Source organism: Phoca vitulina, unplaced genomic scaffold (genome assembly GCF_004348235.1).
Source record: "Phoca vitulina isolate PV1807 unplaced genomic scaffold, GSC_HSeal_1.0 scaffold102, whole genome shotgun sequence".
Classification (NCBI taxonomy): domain Eukaryota; kingdom Metazoa; phylum Chordata; class Mammalia; order Carnivora; family Phocidae; genus Phoca; species Phoca vitulina.
In genome coordinates this window covers 480003-502357 of record NW_022589805.1, presented here as the reverse complement: position 1 = coordinate 502357, position 22355 = coordinate 480003, and the positions used below count along the sequence as shown (strand labels likewise).

Sequence of the window (22355 nt, the reverse complement as noted above, 5' to 3'; positions counted from 1 at the left end):
TCTGATACTAATATAGTAACTCTAGCCTTCTTATTCTTACTCTTTGCCTGGTATATCAATTTCCATTAAAAAAAAATTTCAACCTGTATCTTTATATTTGAAGTGTGTCTCTTATGAGTCTTGCTTTTTTCATCATTCTAAAAGTTTCTGACATTTAATTCCGTTTTAATATATTTACTGGCATTTTAGCCATACCTCTTTGCATTATTATTATTATTTTATCTGTCTATCTATCTATTTATTTATTTATTTATTGGTGCTTGATCCAGGACTTACAGATAGGCATCCTTGAATTTTTTTTATAGTCTTCTTATGGTTAACATTGTATCATTTCACTTTATTTTTTTTTTTAAAGTTTACTTATTTATTTATGTAAGTAATCTCTACACCCAACGTGGGGCCCGAACTCATGACCCCTAGGTCAAGATTCACATGCTCTTCTGACTGAGCTGGCCAAGCGAACCTGTATTATTTCACTTGAAATGTAGACATCTTGTAGCTGTGTAGATCCATTACTCTCTTCCCACCCCTTATGCTATAGTTTTCACATGTGTTACATCTGCATACATTGTGACCTTGACCTCTAATACCACCCTCTTGGTAATCTCAGATTGGTCTCCATTGATTGCTCTTCTGTTGAGTTGAATCATATTTTCCTGTTCCTTTGTATGTTGTGTAAATTTGGATTGTGTTGTGCTTAGAAACTGGATTCTGTTATATTGCTCTGAAGAGTCAATATTTTGTTTCTTTGTTTCTTTGTTTTAGCATGCAGTTAACTTACCTAAACTCAGACAGCAAACTTTGTCTCCCCTGGGGTAGGTGGCTGCTGCTCTTTTTTAAGCCTTAATTAGGCTGCTTCAAGTCTGCTGTGCACATGCAGATTTTAAAGGTCAGCCAGAGATCTGAGCAGAGCTCATATGATGAATTTGGGGATGCCCCTTCTCTGTTTGTTTGTTTGTTTTTTTTTTTTTCCTTTCTCTGGGATTTTCAACCTCATTTTCCAACTGTGGGCACCCCAAACATTATTTTCTGAATTTCCAAGCCAGCAAGATTGTGGCTTTTCCATCTGAGTTTTAGCTGTCCCGCACATGGTGCTGATGAATGGCTGTCTTCAGCCAAAAAAGAAAAACAGTAAAGTATGGGAAATTAAGCTGGTGCTATTCCATTCTTCCAGGTGTGACTCTCCTCCATTTCCCACCTGCTTTGGTCAGTCTCCACTACCTTCCAGGAGTCATTTTTATATCTTGTCCAGAGTTTATTGTCGTTATCTGAGAGAGGATTGGCCCAAAAGGAGCTAATCTCTGTTCCCAGAAAAGGCACTTGCTAATATTAATTTCAGAGGAGCAGCACAGCATCTAGCTACATGTGGCCACTGTACATCTTCCGTATGGCTGCTGTGCCGGTTTTCCCTCTGTCCACACTTGCTGGGTGGAGGGGAAGAAGCGGGTCTGCATCCGGGGTTGGAGTTTTCTCTCTTCCGAGTCTGAGAGCATAGTGAGGTATGGCACACTTGTCACAGAGAGAAAGTCCACTGGGCTGCAGGGACCCTGTATGTCAGGCACATGGGAGCGAGTTTATCTATTTATCTGATGTAATTACAGACGTTACCGTGTGAGGGAGAGAGACTACACTCCATGGCTGTATTTGCCTTCTGAAATCATGTTAACACTCTCTTAAATTTCCTGCAGTATACAAGGGATATTACTATTTGCTAGCAACTATAAAAGAATGAAAGAATCACAGAAAGCAGTTTTCATGTCTCTGCTATTAAAATCATTGAGTGTTATTTTTCAGGTTTCACACACAGTCTGCATATGTGACAATAGCACTCCAATTATGCTAACTCTAAACAGTTTTGTGATAACAACCTGTCAGCTCTGACGGCGGTAATTGCTGTTAGTGCTCTGAACAACAGGACAGCCAGCTCTGAGTTAGGTTTTCATCGGAAGCCTTGGAATCAGCCTAAGTCCTCTCGGTACAGGCATGTCTGGTCCTCCAGAAGTGGTGGTTTCCTAGCATGGCAGAGCTGCCTTCTTCTCCGGACACTGGAAGATGTTTCCAGAAGCAGGGTGCTCATGACGTGTGCTATAATGATGGCAAATGGTCATGGCTTAGTGGAGCGGAAGCATAACATGTATTTTGAAAACACAAAGCACTTTCCAGACGTATGTTCTAAAGGAGAGGTCAAGCATTATCTGTCACGTAGTGACTCTTGGACATGGTTTTTGTGACACGCTTTGCGAGTGGTGTTTGGGTAGCTGCCGATATAGATAGATAGACAGATAGATATCAGTCTGCCGATAGAGTAAGTGCAATGCCTCTGTGCCGTGTTGATCAACTGCATGTTTCATTTCTCCTAGCCTGATGAAAGATTATTTTTTCAAGCCACCTATCAATCAGTTCAGCTTGAACTTCCTGGATCAGGAGCTAGAGCGATCCTACAGGACCAGCTATCAAGAAGAGGTGTGTTTCCCCTTCTACTTCTACTGAAGAAATTTGTTGTTTGCCCCGGATAGTTCACTACCAGCTTTGTGCTTTGGCAGCTTTTTCTTTCCCCCCTTGAGTGATAGGAAAATGAAGGCTAGTACTGATTCCCGACAATCTGTAAGCCCCAAACTGCATCTGCATGTGAATTTATCCACACGGGGAGAAGACCCCCAATCTTTCTGTGCTCCTTTGTCTAGTGTCACTGGCATGTCATTTCCAGGCCCCTTTGCTCCGTGCTGGCCTTGTCCTCATTTTCTCCCTCCTTCCCGGTGACTCCCTAACACTATGTGCATGGCTCTTTGTTACGTTTACCACACCACCCTGACATTTCGGATCCTGTCCGTCCCCCCCGTTAGGCTGTGAGCTCCCAGAGGGCGATGTTTCATGTCTGCCCCCAGCACCCTGCACAGAGCCAGGCCCAGAGCATGCTCTTGAGTGAAGGCATGAGCATCTCTTACTATCTGTTGACCCGCCCATGCTTTCATCTGCTGTTGCTTCAATCCCTGCCTGATACTTCTGTCATGAAGCCAGCTGTCACACAGCCTGAACCTGGGACCCAGCCATTCAGTGGAAGCTTCACAAAATGGCTTTTGTGCAACGGCCTTTACAGATGCAAAGCCCATAACCCAGATTTCAGGCTCAGTATGTAATGTGTTTGTGAGAACTCACTGGTTTGTAATAGCTTGCTGTGTGACCTTGTGCAAGTTTCCTAACTGCTCTGTGCCTTAGTTTCCTCACTGTTAAATGGGATGGGAGAGATGGCCCACCTGAAGCACTTACCACTTGTTCCAGGGTGGGCAAGTGCTCAACAAATGTTGGCTGTGTTTTCCATGGAAATCCTACTCCGTGGCCACCTGTTTCCACTCATGCCTCCCACCTCCCCTCCTACCCCAAACAGGTTATAAAGAATTCTCCTGTGAAGACTTTTGCTAGTGCCACCTTCAGCTCCCTCCTGGATGTGTTTCTGTCAACAACAGTGTTTCTGATTCTCTCCATCACCTGCTTCCTGAAGTACGGGGCTGCCACCACGCCTCCCCCGCCTGCCGCCCTGGCAGTCTTCGGCGCCGCCCTGCTGCTGGAGGTGCTGTCCCTCGTGGTCTCCATCAGGTAAAGGCCCACCTGCCCAACTCTGCTCCAGCTTTTAGCCTTTAGCTCCCTCTGCTGGCTCACCAGTTAATGGCTGCACAGTCTGGTGGCAGCTCCGCTGGCCCACCTCCTGACACCAGAGGCCTCTGCAAGCTCATTTCGGGTGACTGGTCCTCTTTCCTTCCCTCCGCCAGCTCTGCTGCTCAGCATCCTCCCTCACAGACCCCAGCCCTTGGCACAGGTGGGCACCTTCTTTACCAGAGGGTCAGTGTCCTCTGCAGCCCCTCAGCTGCCAGCTCCCCACTCCGAGACTTAAAAAGAACAAGTGGGGAGAGAGGGAATGAGAAAGGGAAGAGAAACAGAACAGAAGCATATAGGAGCACACAATGGGCGGCCGCCTGCGGGTCAGCAGGTGCCTCTTGTATATGTGCGAGCGAGACTCGAAACCCTTAGAAGGATTGTGGGTATCTGTTTCCACGAGCTTGGGTCAGGCAGTGGTTTCTTAGATATGACATGAAAAGCATGAACAGCCAGAGAAAGAAGAGATAAGTTGGACCTCATCAAAATGTAAAACTTCTCTGTTCTGAAGAGCACCCATCCCTTCTCATGCCAGAGTGAGAGGGAGCCTGCAGGACAGGAGAGTCTATGCAGACTGCATCTGTGGTGAGGTCTGATACCTAGAATGTAAGCTCAGTAATGAAAAGACAAGCAACCCATTTAGAAATGGACGGAAGGTCTGAATAGGCAGCAGGGACCCCTGAGGGAAGGTAGGCCCTCAAGATCCACTCAGCCTGATGTCAGGGTTCAGCCCATCACCTGGGGAAACTTACAGCCGCTCTGAGTACTTCCGATAAAGTGTGAATGCATAGGGTACTCCATTCACATGCACACCCCCCCATCTGCCTCCTGGGCACCGTGCCCACCTCCTCTGTCCAGCCCTGTCTGTCTCAACAGGAGTCTTGCTAGTGATTGCCTCCAGAAGCTGGAGGTGAAACAGAAACGGGAAGAAGGGCCCTGACCTTGAGTTTCTGCCCCCCTTCCCCAACACCCCAGGACAGGAAACAATAGCCCCGGGTCTGCCCTGTGGCTTCTGAACGCTAGTCCCCCCACCACCCCACTTTGAAGTATATGGGCTGCATTGCCCTCCCCCCCCTACTCCCCCTTTCCTCATCCCCCCATCCCTGCCTCTACCCCTGTGGCTCTTGGCAGAGGGTCTTTTCTGGCTGCTAGGGGCTTCAAACTTGACCCCTGTGCCTCCTCCAGGTTGAGATCACTGCAGGGTACGTCCTCACTGTCTACCCAAATTCCCCACCAGGGTTGAGCTGCGTGGTGCATAGCAAGGGACTCCTTGTAACACAGCCCTCCCTATGGGCCTGCCCCTCGAGTCTTGGCTTTGCACCCCTTGCTGAGCTGCCTGGGACCCACTCTCAAATCAGCTCTGCTTCTGGGGAGTCCAAACCAAGGTATCCTCGGGCCCCTAGTTTGTCTTTTCCTTTTTAAAAACAGGTTTATTGTGATATAATTCATATATAAGAAATTCACTCATGTAAGTGTACAATTCAGCGATTCCTAGTAAACCTACAGAGTTGTGCAAACATCACCATATAATTTTAGAACATTTCAAAGAAAACCTGGCACCCATGTGCAGTGAGTCCCCTCACACCCATGCTCCCTGCCCTGGGTCCAGGTTTCGGTCTGACACAGGGCCTCCAGCTGGATAAGGCTCCAGCTCTCTTAGAGGCTAGCATTGTCTCCATTCCTTTTTCAAAAGCCCTTTACACCATTGTTTCCTGTTCCTTTGTTTTGTTTTGTTTTTTTTTAAAGATTTTATTTATTTATTTGACAGAGAGAGAGAGAGAGCTAGAGAGGGAACACAAGCAGGGGGAGTGGGAGAGGGAGAAGCAGACTCCCTGCTGAGCAGGGAGCCCGATACGGGGCTCGATCCCAGGACCCTGGGACCATGACCTGAGCCGAAGGCAGACGCTTAACGACTGAGCCACCCAGGCGCCCCTGTTTCCTGTTCCTTTGGACCCACTTCTACAGAAGCTGGGCTGTCCCTGGTGTGGAGACTGCAGAGGGCTGTAGGCCACAGAGATGCCAGGCTGGCTGCACCCAGGTGTGTGCTGGGCCTGTCACACCCACATGCTCGGCCAGTGCCTTCCAAATGAGGTGGCCGCTGCTCCTGATTGACCACTGGTGTGACTATAAAAGTTCACTTTACCCAAATCATCAAAGCCTGGGAGGCAGGGCTGGGAATGGGATGGAGTTCCTCTCACCACACAGAGGGCGTATTTAGGATCCCAGGTCTATGGGAATCTGTGCTTCAGAGTATGTGGGAGCCCCAGGGAGGCTGGTTCTGCGGCTGCTCCGGGGTACAGCCCCAGGCCTGGCACCTCCTCCAGAGGCCTTCATGCATCTTGACTTGCAGCCCATCCCTTCACTCCCCTCATTTTGTGCTGAACGCAGGCAGGCATGAGAACGGTGGGTCTCATCCTCAGAGCTCTGCCGTCCTGGGGACCTTCGTGGGGGCCTCCCAGTCCTGCCTTCTCCCCGTTGGAACTTGGCTTCCTCTGTCTCCTCATGGGGCTTATGTATTCTGCCTTTGAGCATATTTGTGGTTATTCTTGGAAATATTCCCAGGACTCCATTATCCGTCAAGTGTCAGGAGGCCAGAACCATCCAGGCCCTAAAAGGGTCAGACAGGGCCTGGCTCCATGTGGAAAATGGCTGAGATTCACGGTTTTCTCGTGGAGATAATGTGTTTGTAGCCAGTGGTTGCTGCATGGTGGGTGTCCAGGACAGAAGGTGCAGGCATCTGGGTGTGTGGCAAAGACCCTTGAGGGGATCTTGTGCTGTTAAAGCTCAGTGGGGTTTCCTGGCACTTCCAGAGGTGAGGAGAGTGTGCCTGTCCCTTCTCCCCTCCCTGGCAGCCTGGCTTCAGAGAGGGTCTGTGTGCGTGGGTCTCCCTGCCAAGCTGAATCCCAGTGCCCCTTCTTCCATCTCCTGCTGCTGGCATGAGGGTGCTGGCCCCTGCTGGCCCCAGGGCCCCTCACTTAGCCAGACTGTTCTTCCTTCTGAACAGCGGTTCTCAGCCCCACACACTTGCTCCCCCTTCTTTATGAAAATTATTTTGTGATGTCCACATCACTTATCTGAAACACAGCCTACTTATACACACAGTTTCAGAAGGAGTCGATGAAATGCTGTCACTCAAATATGAAAGAAAGAGCAAGGGAGCCATTTAAAAGAAAATATGTAGTGCTTCACCTCGTTCTTCCCAGGACACCACCACCTGAGAAGTCATAACAGAGTCCTCAGCTGTGTCCTCATGCGCACGATCACACAAATGTGACGGCTCCAAATGCGGACCACTAGCAGCGTGCGGGCTTGGGTGGCACAAACACTGGGTTGCCGCCTGTAACATGATTTCTGAAATGCTGAGTGAGCCTTGCTGGGAAGTACCCAAAGCAAAGGGTACTTCGCACAGTGGTTCATTCCTAGAAGATCAGCATGTGTTAGCAGCACAGAGACACAATGAGGCTCTGGGCTGAGGTCATTGTCAGCAGGGCTCTCTCTCTGGGTGTCTGGGGGGGCATGTGGCAGTCGTGTGGGATGCAGGGCAGAGCCACACTGTGTGTCTCAATGCGCCCCCCATCCCTGGCTCCTGCCCACCAGATGCCAGCCACATCCCTCAGAATTTGGGCCCTGCCAAATTCCCAGACACCTCCAAAGTGCCCTAGCAGCCTGTGACAGCAAGTGGTGACCTCTGAGGGGGCCTGTTAACATTTGTGTGCCCCATTCTTACATCTACTTTGAGACCCGCAGAAGCTCATGCTTGGCTTTGTACAAGCACGTGTTATCAGTATGCAACAGATGACCTTAAAATAAGGTATGATGAGCTGAGCAAGTCCAATTTACTTGCTGCCGACTGCAAGTGAGGGGGGCGGGGGCTCCGCCTGCCCCCATGTGCACGGCAGCCACATAGGTGAGAGTCAGTGGGTCTCCCGTCCTCATCTTCCCCAGCAGGCTGACCCGCCCACAGACACACCATTTCTCCTTTCTCCCCTCCTCATCCCAGGATGGTGTTTTTCCTGGAGGACGTGATGGCTTGTACAAAGCGCCTGCTGGAGTGGATAGCCGGCTGGCTCCCGCGCCATTTCATTGGGGCCATCCTGGTGTCACTCCCTGCTCTTGCAGTCTATTCACACATCACCTCTGAATTTGAGACAAACATACACGTAAGTAAAGGCCCAGTGACTTTGTTTCTGGACTCTTGGGGACTCCCTTATCTTTTTTGTTTGTTTTAGTAAGCCTGATGACTTGGGACAGCAATTTAAATATAGGCCTCTAAAGAGTTACAAAGTCTTTGTCACCACCTTGAGCTTCTCTTCTTAAAAGACTTGCCTGGGACAGAGGAACAGACAGGGAGGGCAGCACGCGGCCTGTCTAGATGCTCGAGCCTGTCACTGGCCATGGCCAGGGAGAGATGGGTACGACGCTGCCCTGCCCAGCTCACACGTGACCTCTCCAACCTCACCTGCTGCTCACCGAGCTCCAAATCCGTTATTTTCCTATGCATATTACCAAGCAGCATCTGTCCCACGTTTCCAGATAAGATATGGTGCTCACCTGTTGAACTGGCACAGTTAGGTGACTGGCCTCTGGGCTGGCTGCTGTCGATCAGGGAAGGAGCTTCCAAGTTAAACCGCATGAAGACTGAATTAATGCCCTTGTGGAAAGTTCTATTTTTGGTGAAAGTGTAACATGAGCTGCCAGGCGGGCTGACTGCATTTGATACTTTAACACCAAATTACATTTCCGTTGGCATGCGGGAGCATGCCTGAAGGAAGGCTTTGTAGAGGTAACCACCTACATGGTGGCGGTGTGGAGACGGGTCACTTACCTTCCCTTTCCTCCAGAATGATGTGTGCAGTTTCCACACATCTGGAGGAGAGTTTTAGTGCCAGTGCGAGCTTGCAGCCTAAAGCTTGGGGTGATTAACCCAACGATTTATGATCTGTCCCTGAAACTGCCAGATACTTTGCGATATTTGTGTTATTTTTATATCAAAAGAAAGATAAGTGAGTGAATCCTTTGATGTCAGCATGCTCAGCTGGAAGTGAGGCAAGGGGCCCACACAGCGAGGGCGTGATGGGTCACTAACTGTGCTGGCCCCTTGTTGCAGTTCACCATGTTCATGGGCTCAGCCGTCCTGATCACCGTCGTGCACTACTGTAACTTTTGCCAGCTCAGCTCCTGGATGAGGTCCTCCTTAGCCACCATCGCTGGGGCTGGGCCCCTGTTGCTGCTCTATGTCTCCCTGTGCCCTGACAGGTAGGTCCACCACTGTGCTCTGCGTCTGGTGCCCTCGCCGGCTGGGACACCTTTCCTGACCTCGCTTCTCTCACATCCATGCTTATGCCCTCTCCCTCTGCTCTATCAGATACTGTCAAAACATGATGTAGCTTCCAACATACACAATGTCAACATCCTAATGAAATGTCCAAACGCTAATATGCAAAAGAAAGAAAAAGAAAATAATTCTTCATGACATAATCTGTATTTGCATATAGACATCCTCGAGTGATCCCTGCCTGGAAGACGTAGAGCGGTAGACACGTGCTTGAACTTACTTATGATGGAGAAGTAGGACCAGAAGCCGTTTCATACGAGATGATCAAGAAAGTGAAGGAGTAGAGGTATAGGGAGACACAAGAAAGCAAAGAGGAAGTTGGTTCTAACCTCATTTGAGTAAGGGTAATATACCCAGTTTGCAGGTTGCTGAAGGAAAGGAAGTGAAGAGGTAAGGTGTTCTTGCAAATGGCCTGGGCCTTATTTATAAATACTGACTCACTGTTGTGACGTGTGTGTCATGACGTGAAACGGAGTGATGACCAGTCACTGGAAATATATCTTTTATCTTGAAGTCCTTCCACATAATGAAGAACACTTTTAGTCTGTGGTATTCAAATGGCCTTCAAAACCTTATCACTGGTAGATGCCAAGGAATAGATAGGATGGCATGGGAAAAGAAAGGATCTGTGGGAAAGACCTGGGGGGACAGAAGCGGTTCTTACCGTCGTGCTACAAAAAATGAAAATATATAGGATGGCAATGATATGTGCTATATATCAGACATCCTATATTCATGAAATCCAGTAAGATCCCTTTCATGTGCCCTACTAATTGAATAATGTTTGATTCTTAGTCTGTTAAAAACAGGTCTCAAATTGATTGTTGCACATTTGCATTTGGTTTTGCAGCAATCAGCCTTTTTCAACTAAATATGTAGTTGGAAATACAGTGATATATAAGAGAGCAGAATGCTCACAGTGAGTGGTTCAGAAAGTTTAGGATAATGTCTTAAAACCATTAAGCTTCTGTTTCTGTAACAAACTTCTCCTAAATATTGGACTTTTTGTAACTGCTTATAAAAACATTTTACTATTAACGTATATTAAAAAACTGCTCTTTTATAATTACCGTGGGTCTAGGCTAGCAAGATATTTCAGAGTTACACAGGGCATTCCTTCATTGTGCCTTGCAGGACATCTAACATTCCTGGCTCCTCAAATTATTATGACAACCAGAAGGAGCCCCAACACTTCCAAAATGCCCCCTAGGAATGGCATTACTGTTGCTGAGAACCATTGCTTTAATAAGTTCAGAAGTAGAAGATGATCCAATTTGTTGCAATATCAAATATGAAACCACCGTAGTGTATCTTTGGGTATTACCAAAGCAGTGGTCAGTAATGGACAAAGTAAGCATCCTTCTCCTCAGTTAGATTTTATAAAATATGATGACATGAAAGGCACTCAAGTATTCTGCAAATTAAGATCAAAAGGGAATTTTAAGCAGAACTGTCTTTCAGCATTTGAAAGGAAACTTTAATGAATAGTTAAATTACTTTAAGCAGAACAAAGCGTACATTTCCCTTTTTGAAGGTATGGCCATCTGGAATTAGGGTCATTATGAAGCTCTTTCCCAAGAGCATGAGATTCATTAGTCTGCCTTTTAACCTTTTAAAAGAACCATGATAAATACCGCCCCCCCAGCCACTCGCATTATCATTCATTCACTGGTGTGGGGCTTTTCCACTTGGATCTGGAGGGACCAGAGTGATGAGGGACCAACTCCATCAGCTTTGTCCAGAATTCAAAGAGCAGATCTTGGGCTGCAGCTGAATCTCCCCTTCACCTAGTACTTCTCCCTACTTGCAGAATACTTTGAGTGCATCCACCCGGCCATCACCACTGAGCCTCACGGGGTTTAGGAAGCATGGGGAGTGGTGAACACAAATACAGACAGGCCCCCTGTGTAGGGGAGGGGATTTCTGAGAACCATGCCAGCCTCGCAGGGGGACACGGACATAAAAAGGGCTGTGCACATGTGAAGAGGGACAGTGTCATAGTCGTGCCTAGGCAGGGAGAGAAGATGACATACGGCCTCAGAACGTGTCTGTGCTGTAGCTCTTGCTTTCTTTCCTTCCCCATGAAGTCATCTAACACCCCCTGTGATGGTAAAAGCCACTCTAAGCCATCCCCTGGCCTCTGCTGCCCATGGGGAGCTGCTTGCAGAAGCTTTGTAAGGTCCCCCTTTGCAGTGAGTGGGCAGGCAGATCTAGCGGACCAGGAAGTGTGGGGGCACGAGGCTGATTTACTGACCTGGGGGGATGCTGGGTGCAACAGGACCCCAGAAGAAGCTGTGAGGGGTGTGGAAAGGGTACCACATATTGCAGGTCCTGCCCTGACACCGAGAGAGCGTTCTTTATTGTATGTGGTTTCCAAGCCCCAGGATGGGGATTCGATTGCTTTGGGCACACCAGGAGCAAAGTCTGGCCTCTCAGGTCAGCCAGCGTCTCCAGCAGATCCTTTCTAAATCAGTCCTTTGTCAGTGGGCATCGCTGTTGATCATGACTGGTTTCTAGCCTGTGGGATCACGTGGAAAAGTCCTTATGTCACATGAGTGCCTTAGAGACTTCTTGTTTGGTTTTGCTCTTTGGCGATGGTACCTCCCTACCTGATGTGAAGGCCTGTCAGCTGCGTCACTGTCTCTGCCTGCTGTGATTTTTAGTTCACACATGATATCAAATTATAATAAAGAATCAACTATCCTTATTGTCTGACTTCATCTCCATATTAAAAAAAGGGAAATTGTTTTTTAAACTCTTCTCTGTTTCACTTTATATAACGCCTTCTTTGCTTTTTATAATAATATTTTTCTGCATTTTAATTTCAGTTCCATAGTAATTTCACACCTTGATGCAGGACGGAATTTCAGGTGAGCTTTTAACGTCGTGCCTGTGTCTGAACAAACGAGGGTAACTGTATGAGTACTGTGTCTTTCTCAGCTTCCTAAAAAGCAGTCGTATCTTGAAGAAAAAGAATTGTATGTAATTCTTAAAAGAATAAGTGGAAAATACCTACTTGTTGAAATATCAGATCATAGTTGTAGTATCTTATTGAGAAAACGAATGATTGTTAAGAACATAGTAGATTTAGCTTAATTTTACATAAGATGTCAGCATGTTATGCAGGAAATCTCTCAAGTCTAAGAAAGTACTTATTTTAATTCCCTAAAATATTTTGAAGTTACTACTAGAAATTTGAAATAATAAATGCTAGACCCTTGCTTTACTATAAACATCAAACTAAAATCTGTATCAACTGAAGAGTCAGAAATAAACATTAAATTATATAAAACTATATAAAAATCTAGAAAAAATAGAATTAGTTTGCAAGCCTCTAAGACAGAGGTAACTTTCCAGTCTTACAAATAATAAATAGAACTACACAGGCCCAAAAATAAAAGACTGATTGGCACATTGATGGGGTCGGGGGAATCAGAGCAGGTGGAGAAAAGCATCTCTGGGCCGTTATATGAAGAGTTAAAACCTGCTTAAATAAAGGACAAAAACCAAAAAAATTTACAAGAGGAAATGTAGGGAGAAGCTAACTATGTTACTACTGAAGTCATTGCACATTTAAATAACTACAAAATCCTTTTGGTCTTTTACATAGTACCTTCAAGATGTTACATTGTGCATACCCAGCCCAAGCAAGGGCTGGTACATTCATACCCACATTCATACCCGGGTGGGTGTTTATTTTGTTAAGCTGCCAGGCACTTATAACATATGGTTTATTTCTCATAATAACTTGACACAGTAGGTGACTTTGTCTCCATTTTCCAGATGAGGAAGCTGAAGTTCAGAGAAGTTAAGGAACCTGTCTGTGGTCATACAGCTAGTCGTCGGCAGTGTTTAAATCCTGGCCTCCCTCACTACCAGGCCATGCTCTTTCTGCCAGGCCTCATTACTCCTCAGAATGGTACATAGTTTTAGAAAGTACTTTGATGATCTACGGAAGTGTTCATAGCCTTTAACCTAATAATTCTGTTTTTGCTTATCTACCGAGGGGATAATTCAGCATATGATAAAGGCCACCTGCCCAAAAATATTGATCACAATGGCTGATAACATTGAAAATCCATCAGCAACTTCAGTTGCCAGTAAAAAGAAATGAATTAAATTATGACCATGTGCTCAGATATTGCTGCTGTTAAGATGCAGCAGTAAGAAAAACACCTACCATGTGAAATTGCATGTCTGTAGCTACAGCCAGGTATTTCATTATATAGATGAAAAAAATGTAAAATATGTCATAGTTATGATCTGGTAATGAGTGATTTTTTTTGTTTCTACAATTAAAAAAATCTCTGTGGACACATAGACAGTGGGAAGGAGATTTAAAGTATGGAACAAAGGTAGGATGCAGATGTGTTTCTATGATGATCACGACTATAGCATTTAAAATAAAACACTTAGCTTTTTTTTTTTAAAGATTTGATTTATTTGATAGAGAGAGCAGGAACACAAGCAGGGGGAGTGGGAGAGGGAGAAGCAGGCTTCCCGCTGAGCAGGGAGCCTGATGCGGGGCTCGATCCCAGGACCCTGGGATCATGACCTGAGCCGAAGGCAGACGCTTAACGACTGAGCCACCCAGGTGCCCCAAACACTTAGCTTTTTTAAAGCAAACTTTTTATTGACGAATATATAACATTGCACAGAAAAGTGTCCAGATTGTAAGAACACAGCTCAGTGAATTTCCACAAGTGAGCACACCCCATTCACTGCCACTTGGACCAAGAAATAGGACATTACCAGTACCCCAGAAGCACCCTCTGTGTCCCAGCTTGGTGACCCCCAGCCTCGCATCTGTAGGCATAGGCATAGATTTTAAATGGCACTGAAATACACCAAAATGTTAACAAATTCCATGGTAAGCTGGTTAGGACCATGAGTGATCTTTGTTTTCTGTTTTTCTCTCTGTTTTAATCCCTCTTCTCCATGATAATGAATTATACTATATTTTACTCTAACTTCCAATTATGACTTAATGTCCAACTATTAGGTCATAAATTGACTCTTGCATTTAGTCCCATAAAATTCCTCTTTCTGGAACTGACCTTTGCTATTTGAATTTGGGAATCTTTGTTCCTTGTGTAGTGGAATGAGAAATACAGGTTATCGATGGGAAGTGATTGTCTTTCCTACTTGTTCCAGATCTCTGTTGCACGGCAGCCCCTTGGGCACTAAGTGTAAATCTGTGTATTAGGACGCCCCTTTTAAACAGATGAAAGCAAACATCACAGTCTGTTTCCCTTTCTCTCTGTGTTCCACAGTTCCCCTCCTCTGTCCATAGGGTCTGGCCTGGGCCCCTCCCCAGAGTCAGGCCGCGCTACAGCGAGGAAAGCAAGAGTAGCAGCCTGCTTGAGGAAAGCCAGACACATCACCCATTTCTGCCACAGGGCTACAAAGTCTGATTGGACCATTAAGATGATGTTAAGCCTTGGTGATGTCTACTCATAAAGGGGGCTGTTCCTCAATGTTACCACTTTGGAGAAACAGAAAGAAAGGTTACCTCCTAACCCAACAAGATGGACTCACCCAAGAAAAGACTTACTGCCTCCTGTTGCAGATTCTCTCCCTACTCTCAAGCGAGTTAGAAGGCTTGCAGGGCTGGACACAAATCTGTTTCAGTCATCTAAAATAATTCACTGTTTAGTACTTGAGATTCACAATATGTATTGCCATTTGATTAAATGACAGAAGAATAAGTGTGCTGTGTCTTACCATAGAGGCATTTTTTGGTTCCTAGCTCACAGGGGCCAAGTCATGGAACTCATGGCAGGGGTCCCCAAGACCACCCCAGAACAGGAATTCGCTAGGAGGATTCAAGACTCCACACATAGTCGTACTCGTGGCTGTGATTTATTACAGTGAAAGGACATAAAGCAAAATTAGCAGTGAGAAAAGGTACATGAGATAGAGTCCAGAGGAAACCAGTTGCCAGCTTTCAAGAGTCCTGTCCCCGTGGCATAGTCCAGGACGCTCTGAATTCCTCCAGCGGTGAGCTTGGACAGTGCAGATGAAATGTTGTCCACCAGGGGAGCCCATCAGAGACTCTGTACCCTGGGTTTGTATTAGAGGCTGGTCACATAGGCATCTCTGCTGTGGGGACCAAAATTCCAGACTCTCAGAAGGAAGGCACAGTCTAGGCACGGTGAGCCCCTCTTATCAAGGAGGGGTGGGAACCTCCCCAAATCCAAGATCCTGATGCCAGCCTTGGGCACTCTTGCCAGTGCCTTTCTATGGATGGCAGCCTCAGGCCTGCTATGTTAACTGCTTTCTGCACAGAATCTGAGGCCAGTAGGGGCTTAGCGATACTCTGCTTCAGTTTACGTGGGAGGAAATTGAGACCTAGAAATCTTGCCCAGGGTTCCAGAACTCTGCAGTGGTCCAGCTGGGACAGAGTCCCAGGATTCTTATTCCAAGGCCAGGACTTTTGTGACTGTGTTTCGTAGGGGACCATTATGGCCAGATTGGTCAAGTTCATTATGTTTTGTAATGTTCTGAAGTCACAGGTAACAGTAAAACTTATTAAACGCTCTGATTACAGAATTGAGTTTTTGGTGCCATGGAGCTATCGAAACTGAGGACCCATCCATTTTATATATAATTATATTTATACAGTGACTCGACCCATTGACACATAAAATCTAGAAGCCCACTCTGTGTGCTTTAGAAGCACATCAGGGCCCAGAATTTATATGAACAGAGCAGTCACAGTTTTGTAAACAAACAGAAGAAAGACAAGAAGGAAATGCAACCCTCATTAACAGTTGATGGCCTCTGGATGATCAATAATGGATGAATCTTTTCTTCTTTCTGCGTTTTCCCCTAAATTTCTTCTGATGAGAATGTAGTATTTTTAAGTGGAAAAAGTACCTCTAAAAAAGAAGCTTTCAAAGAGACTGTGTGTGTTAATCTTCAGTCACAGCTGTTGCTCGTCAGCACCATCCAACTACAGAACAGCCCCCCGCCCCCCAAGAGCAGGCTGTTATTGGAGGGAACAGAAATGAGAAGGGTGATGTGGAAATTTCTAATGGAATCATAAACGTGCAGTAGTTGAAGTGACTCAGCATTTCCAACTCCAGTAGTTTATCCCTTCTGTAGACTCCCTTCTATGCATGGGGATGGCATGGCGGCAGCATTCCCTGGGAGAAAGGGATGGGCACAGGCCAAATGCCCAGGATTGGACCCTGATTGTTACAGTACATGCATGTATTCGAATTTCTTGCAACCACAAGGAAACCACAACTTTCTCATAGGAAAGACACTTATTTTATACCACTGTTTATGCTGTTTGAGTTTTTCACAAGGTGCTACTCTTAAAAGTATACATATTGGGGCACCTGGCTCAGTTGGTTAAGCATCTGACTCTTGATCTCAGCTCAGGTCTTGAGCTCAGGGTCATGAGTTCAAACCCTGTGTGGGGCTTCATGCTGGGCATGGAGTCTACTCAAAAAAAAAAAAAAGAAAAGTATACCTATTATTTGTAAAAATGTTAACGGTCTTAAATGACTTTGACAAAACAGAACTAACCCAGTAGGGGGTAATGGTACATTGGCGGACTTTTATACAAGTAGGCAATAAAGAACTTACACTCATTGTTTGTAAAATTATACATCTATCAGAACTAAAGTTGGATTAGGAATCTAAAAAGTGAGTATGTCAGAGAATGTTAAATTTCTTGGGGATGATGATGGTAGTGTGGTTACATAGGGAAATGTCCTTATTCTTAGGAGATGGGGACTGAAATATTCATGATCAAAGGGTCATGATGTCTGCAACTTACCTTCATAATGTTCAGCGGGAAAGCTGTGTGCACGCGTGTGTGTGTTGACAGAGGGAAAGAGCAAAGCCACAGAACGTCAGCAATTGTTGAATCCAGAAGAAGGGTGTACAGATGTATTATTAGTCTCTTAACTTTCCTATAGTGTTTAGAATTTTCAAAATAGAAAGTTTGTGGAAATGAAAAGATTTTTAAAATCAAGGAGCTAAAGACTCCTGAAGAACAAAGCAGTCGCCAAGTAGTTACTCAGAAATCAGTTACAAAAATCAGTCTTTATCTCAGCACCCCTTCAGCCAGCCAGCTAAACAGGGTCAGGTAGCTTTTCGGCTGCAGGTCATTGACATGTTGAACTCCACAGACCTTGGTGCAGAGTGCTAGTTAGCTGGGCTGTTTCAGAACCCGCAAGTCCTGAGCAGCAACCTCTCTCTTAAAAGATGCACTTAAGAAGGTACGTCCTTTCTCTTCTCTTTACTCTCCAGTTCCGAGGGGAATCCGTGCAATAGTTCCTTGCCACGTGATGGCGGAACAGCCAGCCTGATTGGCCAGGAAGTGATTCTTGTCTTCTTCCTCCTGCTCTTGTTGGTCTGGTTCCTGAATCGAGAATTCGAGGTCAGCTACCGCCTGCACTACCACGGGGACGTGGAGGCGGACCTTCACCGCACCAAGATCCAGAGCATGAGGGACCAAGCCGACTGGCTGCTGAGAAACATCATCCCCTACCACGTGGCTGAGCAGCTGAAGGTCTCCCAGACCTACTCCAAGAACCACGACAGCGGAGGCGTCATTTTTGCCAGCATCGTCAACTTCAGTGAGTTCTACGAGGAGAACTACGAGGGGGGCAAGGAGTGCTACCGGGTCCTCAACGAGCTCATCGGGGACTTCGACGAGCTCCTGAGCAGGCCAGGCTACAGCAGCATCGAGAAGATCAAGACCATCGGGGCCACGTACATGGCTGCGTCGGGGCTGAACGGCGTCCAGTGCCAGGACGGCAGCCACCCGCAGGAGCACCTGCAGGTCCTGTTTGAGTTCGCCAAGGAGATGATGCGCGTGGTGGACGACTTCAACAGCAACATGCTGTGGTTCAACTTTAAGCTCAGGGTGGGCTTCAACCACGGGCCGCTCACAGCGGGGGTCATCGGCACCACCAAGCTGCTGTATGACATCTGGGGCGACACCGTCAACATCGCCAGCAGGATGGACAGCACAGGGGTGGAGTGCCGCATCCAGGTGAGCGAGGAGAGCTACCGCGTCCTGAGCAAGATGGGCTACGACTTCGACTACCGGGGGACAGTGAACGTGAAGGGCAAGGGCCAGATGAAGACCTACCTGTACCCAAAGTGCATGGACAGCGGGGCCGTACCACAGCACCAGCTGTCCATCTCCCCGGACATCCGAGTCCAGGTGGACGGCAGCATCGGGCGGTCTCCCACGGACGAGATCGCCAACCTGGTGCCTTCTGTACAGAACACGGACAGGGCATCTCTGGGTTCCGAAAACAGCGTGCAGGCCAAGGACACTCACCTGTCCTTGAAGAGGCCGTGGAAAGAGCCTGTCAAAACTGAAGAAAGGTGTCGATTTGGCAAAGCCATAGAGAAAAGTGACTGTGAAGAAGTGGGCATGGAAGAAGCCAGTGAGCTCACCAGGCTCAACGTTTCCAAGAGCGTGTGACGCAGCACCCGTCGCTGCCACGGTGCTCTGCTCCTCGAAACACAATCATGTTTGTACTTGCCTGTTGTGCGTCCCGAGCACCACAGCCTCCATCGCTGGATGTGGCGCTGCGTGGTCATTGCTCTGACGTCTTTGTGCGCCACACACATCCGTCTCTTTGCTTTTTGTCCCCCAGAGCCCTGTCCCCTGGGTGTGAGCGTCAGCAGCATGGAGAACAAGTGCCTTCAGGGGTGGCCCAGCCTCGCGTTTGGGGACACAGGCCGCCCGTGGAGATCGCGGCATTGGGTATTGCTGGACTTTTTAAACGAAGCTGTGGTTAAGATATCATTTTTACTGCTTTTTCTCACAAGACACTTTGGGTTTTTGTTTTGTTTTTGTTTTGTTTTTGCTCGTACAATGTTTTTGCAGGTTTTTTTTTTTTCTGTATACATACTAGTGTTTTCCAGTGACCTGACCTTTCTATGTAAACACATACACGCACACACTTTCATTTATGAATCTGAGATCAAGTGCCAGTAACTCACTGTGAGGGGAGGTGGGGGGGCGTTGCGAGCAGCCCCCAGACAGGGTGGCCCGCGCCCTCCCAACCTGCACCTTCCAGAGCACCCGGGCCCTCAGGGGCCGTGGGGCATTAGGGCTTCCTCCCTGTGCAGGCCAAGATTGCAGATGCTAACCAGTAGCAGAGCTTGTGAACCCAGGCCTCAGGTATTTAAAAGCCGTGTTTCATTCTGCCCCAGACACCAAGGGGTCTTCCAGCTGGGAGCGAAGGGGTTTGTCTTTGAAGCTGAATCCTCTGAGAGGGAAACTCAAAATAAACGTCTGAGGGTTGCATTTATTTATTTATTTATTTATCAGGAAATGTGTGTTTTGGTGGAGGGGCGGCCAGGTCATTCTGGCGAAGGGACATAGGCTGGGTTGGGGGGAGGGGGTCTGTAGGGGGCACACAGAAGGATGAGAAGATGTCCATTAGTGCTTTGGCCACTCTGGGCCACCCAGGGGCTCCCCACATGGGCTGAGCAAGACCTGGCCGGGCCCGGCCAGCGCACCCTGGGATGGAGATGCTCTCAGCCACTAATGGGCACTGCCACTTCTGTCCCGAGGGCTGCAGATCCATGCCCTTGGGGCCCTCCCGCTGCAGAGCCCTGCCCCGCGTGAGGCAGGAGGCCTGAGCCGAGCACAGCGGTGGGCAGGCAGTGCCAGTGGGCTTGGCTTGCACATATCCGAGAAATTTCTCATCCTTTCCCGTTCTTGGCTTGTGCAGGGCCTGTGTGTGGCAGGCTTGAACCCGGTGAATCCCAGCCTTCTTTAGATGGAGTTCTCACGCTGTGTGTAGAGACAGAATCATCCGCATGCACACGAGGTGTTGAGCTAGGGCAAGGAGAGAAAACCTAAGGAAAATCACTTCTGGGCCCTTTGTTGATGATCCTGCCTGTGATGACGTTTTGCCACGTTGAGTCTGGAGGGTATGTAGAGTTGAACTGAGGCTCGTGTTGCCCTGTCATCGGCATAGTTACTTTCAAGGTGACTCTAGCGTACGGTTCACAGGATAGTTTGAGGACTAGCTCCTTCTCTGTTTAAGGTCTTCATCGGCATTCGCTGTGCGTTTTCTTTTCGCTGCTAAATCTCTGTATGACTATCACATCTACATCAAGTCCCATTATCAATCCCCCCTCCCAAAATTCATCGAGAATCTGCCATTTCTGGCATCAGGAAATACTGATTCTGATGGGTCAGCTCCCCAGGGGGGACACGCGTGGGGTGGCCTCCCAGCAATGCAGCCATAGCCAGGATCTTGACGTCCCAGGGAGTCGAGAGCATTCTCGGTAACTAAGATCTTCCTTCAGGTTTTACTGTCAGTTTGTTGGTCTTCCAATGCTGGAGGAAGGATGGTGTGACAATACCTCTTGCTTCTAAAGAATGTATTCTTACAAGATACTGCAGAATTTTAATTTTTATTTTAAAACACTACCCGACACTGTCCTTGTCCATAGGGACTGTGGGCATGTTAGGGACTCCTCCCACCAGTGTTGAGGCACGTATTTGAGTGTGGTCCTCTCCTTTTGCCTTCTGTCCTCAGGCTCTGTAACTCTGGCAGCAGCTAAGGGGCTGGGTGTTTGCCGACAGGTCGCCTGCGTCTCCACTGTTCCACTCAGAACATGCCCTACAAGGTTCGTCTCTGCACATGCTTCCTCCCCAGCACATTCTCTTTTCCCTTCCCCTCCTGCAGAGGTGTTTGTGATTCCTGACCCTGGGAAGCCGCAGACCGCAGGGAGAGGGTCTTAACATCTGGCGATCTGGTCCAGCAGCGTGCGCATTGGAGCCTTTGATGGTTGGCTCACCCAGAGGCATGATTTGAAACTCACCCAGAGTTTCAAATTGTCTTTTAAAAAAACACCCCGAGCCTTTCTAAATCACCAGTACAGATGTTCTCTCTGGGCCACCAGGCGACTTGGGTCCTTCCCAGTTCCCTGCCCTGAAGCATACCTCAACGCAGGAGCACAGAATCTCTGCAACAGAAACGCCATGTATCCAGCTCCGATGGCGTTGAACAGAGAATCACTGAGGACAGGCCCCTGAGCAGCGGTTCAAGTGCTACCAATACGACGGATGTGCTCTTCACAGAGGCAATACCTCTTATGAACTTAGGTCAGGAAGCAATACTTCAGAATTGAATGTGTGTAAATAGTCGCTTTGAGTTGCAATTGCCGTTTTCTTCTTGGCCCCAAGTCAGATCGAATTATACATATATATATACACACACACACACAGTATGTATATGTGTGTGTATATATATATATAAACAAGCACACCTAATTTTATCCAGTGCAAACAAATGTAGAGCATCAGTTATGAAGCCCTTAAGTAGCTTGAAGAGTCACACCGATTATGCAACACCTGCACGCGACTCCATTAACCCTGACTCCGCTCTTGGAGGCAGCACCTGCACATTTGCACACGACACTGAGAGCCAGAGGGCCGCGTGCTTCCCGCTACGTGGACTGTAATAATGTGTAGTTTCCAAAGATCTGTCTGCGTTTGCATTTCTAGATTTTTGAGGTAAGCGTTTTTTCGCTGGTTGTTTCAGAAAATCACATCATGCCTAGAACCTGAAATTAAATTAACAAGAACCAACTGTTTGCATTTTCCATCTTTCCTTCACTCTGCTCTTTTTAAATTGTTAACTCTATTTCAGAATGCATCCACTCAAGAAATGGATATTAAAATATTCTAAAATCTAAATATTTGATGCCTGGTATTTCCTCGTTGAAAAGATCAGTTAACACTTCAGAAATCAGGGCACTCCTTATTCACTGAGATTTGTGGCTAAAATAAGAAGATTTGCTTTTCTTTCACATCATGACTTTAAAAACGAGACAACTAAAAAAACAAAAACAACAAAACAACCCTATTTATGTATGTGGTTTCTTTTTGTTTAATGGACATATTTGCTACAGTTAATTTCGACTGAAAAATATTTTTATATGGAAATTAAAAAAAATAAAAGGTTATAGGACAAGTTTGGCTTGCAACGATATCCCTATTTTATTAGGCCTTCTAAATTGTTTTTCCTGCAAGATCTTAGGAGAAGGAATTGACTGAGAAAATGAAGTAGGTTTTCTGAAAAGACACACCCACACAGCCTGTTCCTGGGGGTGTCTACATCAGGGGAAGTCACAGACCCATCTCAGAATCCATTTAAAGTCACAGTCACTCTTCCCCAAAACACATACATGCCATTTGTGCGTATCTCAGAGGTTCACAACACCTCCAGGTTCGAAGCAAAACCATAGATCTGTTGGGGTGTAGAGCCTTTTCCCCTACGAAGTCTTTCCTGGTGACTACAGTATTTATCAGCAACTTCAAAGCACAGGATCCCCTTGTAGACTCAGCAGAGGGAGGTGAAGATGTGGTCCC

At 47.0% G+C, this 22355-nt stretch overlaps 1 protein-coding gene across 2 annotated transcripts in view; it reads left to right on the top strand.

Moving 5' to 3' along the window:
• ADCY9 (adenylate cyclase 9) overlaps window positions 1-21810 on the top strand; it is a 117792-nt gene extending 95982 nt beyond the window's left edge. For both annotated transcript variants that reach the window (XM_032397753.1, XM_032397752.1), the window contains 6 exons: window positions 2361-2463; window positions 3386-3594; window positions 7652-7811; window positions 8759-8907; window positions 11815-11856; window positions 17252-21810. In XM_032397753.1, the coding sequence (XP_032253644.1) occupies window positions 2361-2463; window positions 3386-3594; window positions 7652-7811; window positions 8759-8907; window positions 11815-11856; window positions 17252-18440 (1852 nt within the window). In that variant the 3' untranslated portion in view covers window positions 18441-21810. The remainder of the gene's footprint in view (window positions 1-2360; window positions 2464-3385; window positions 3595-7651; window positions 7812-8758; window positions 8908-11814; window positions 11857-17251) is intronic.
• Window positions 21811-22355: the final 545 nt, after the last annotated feature.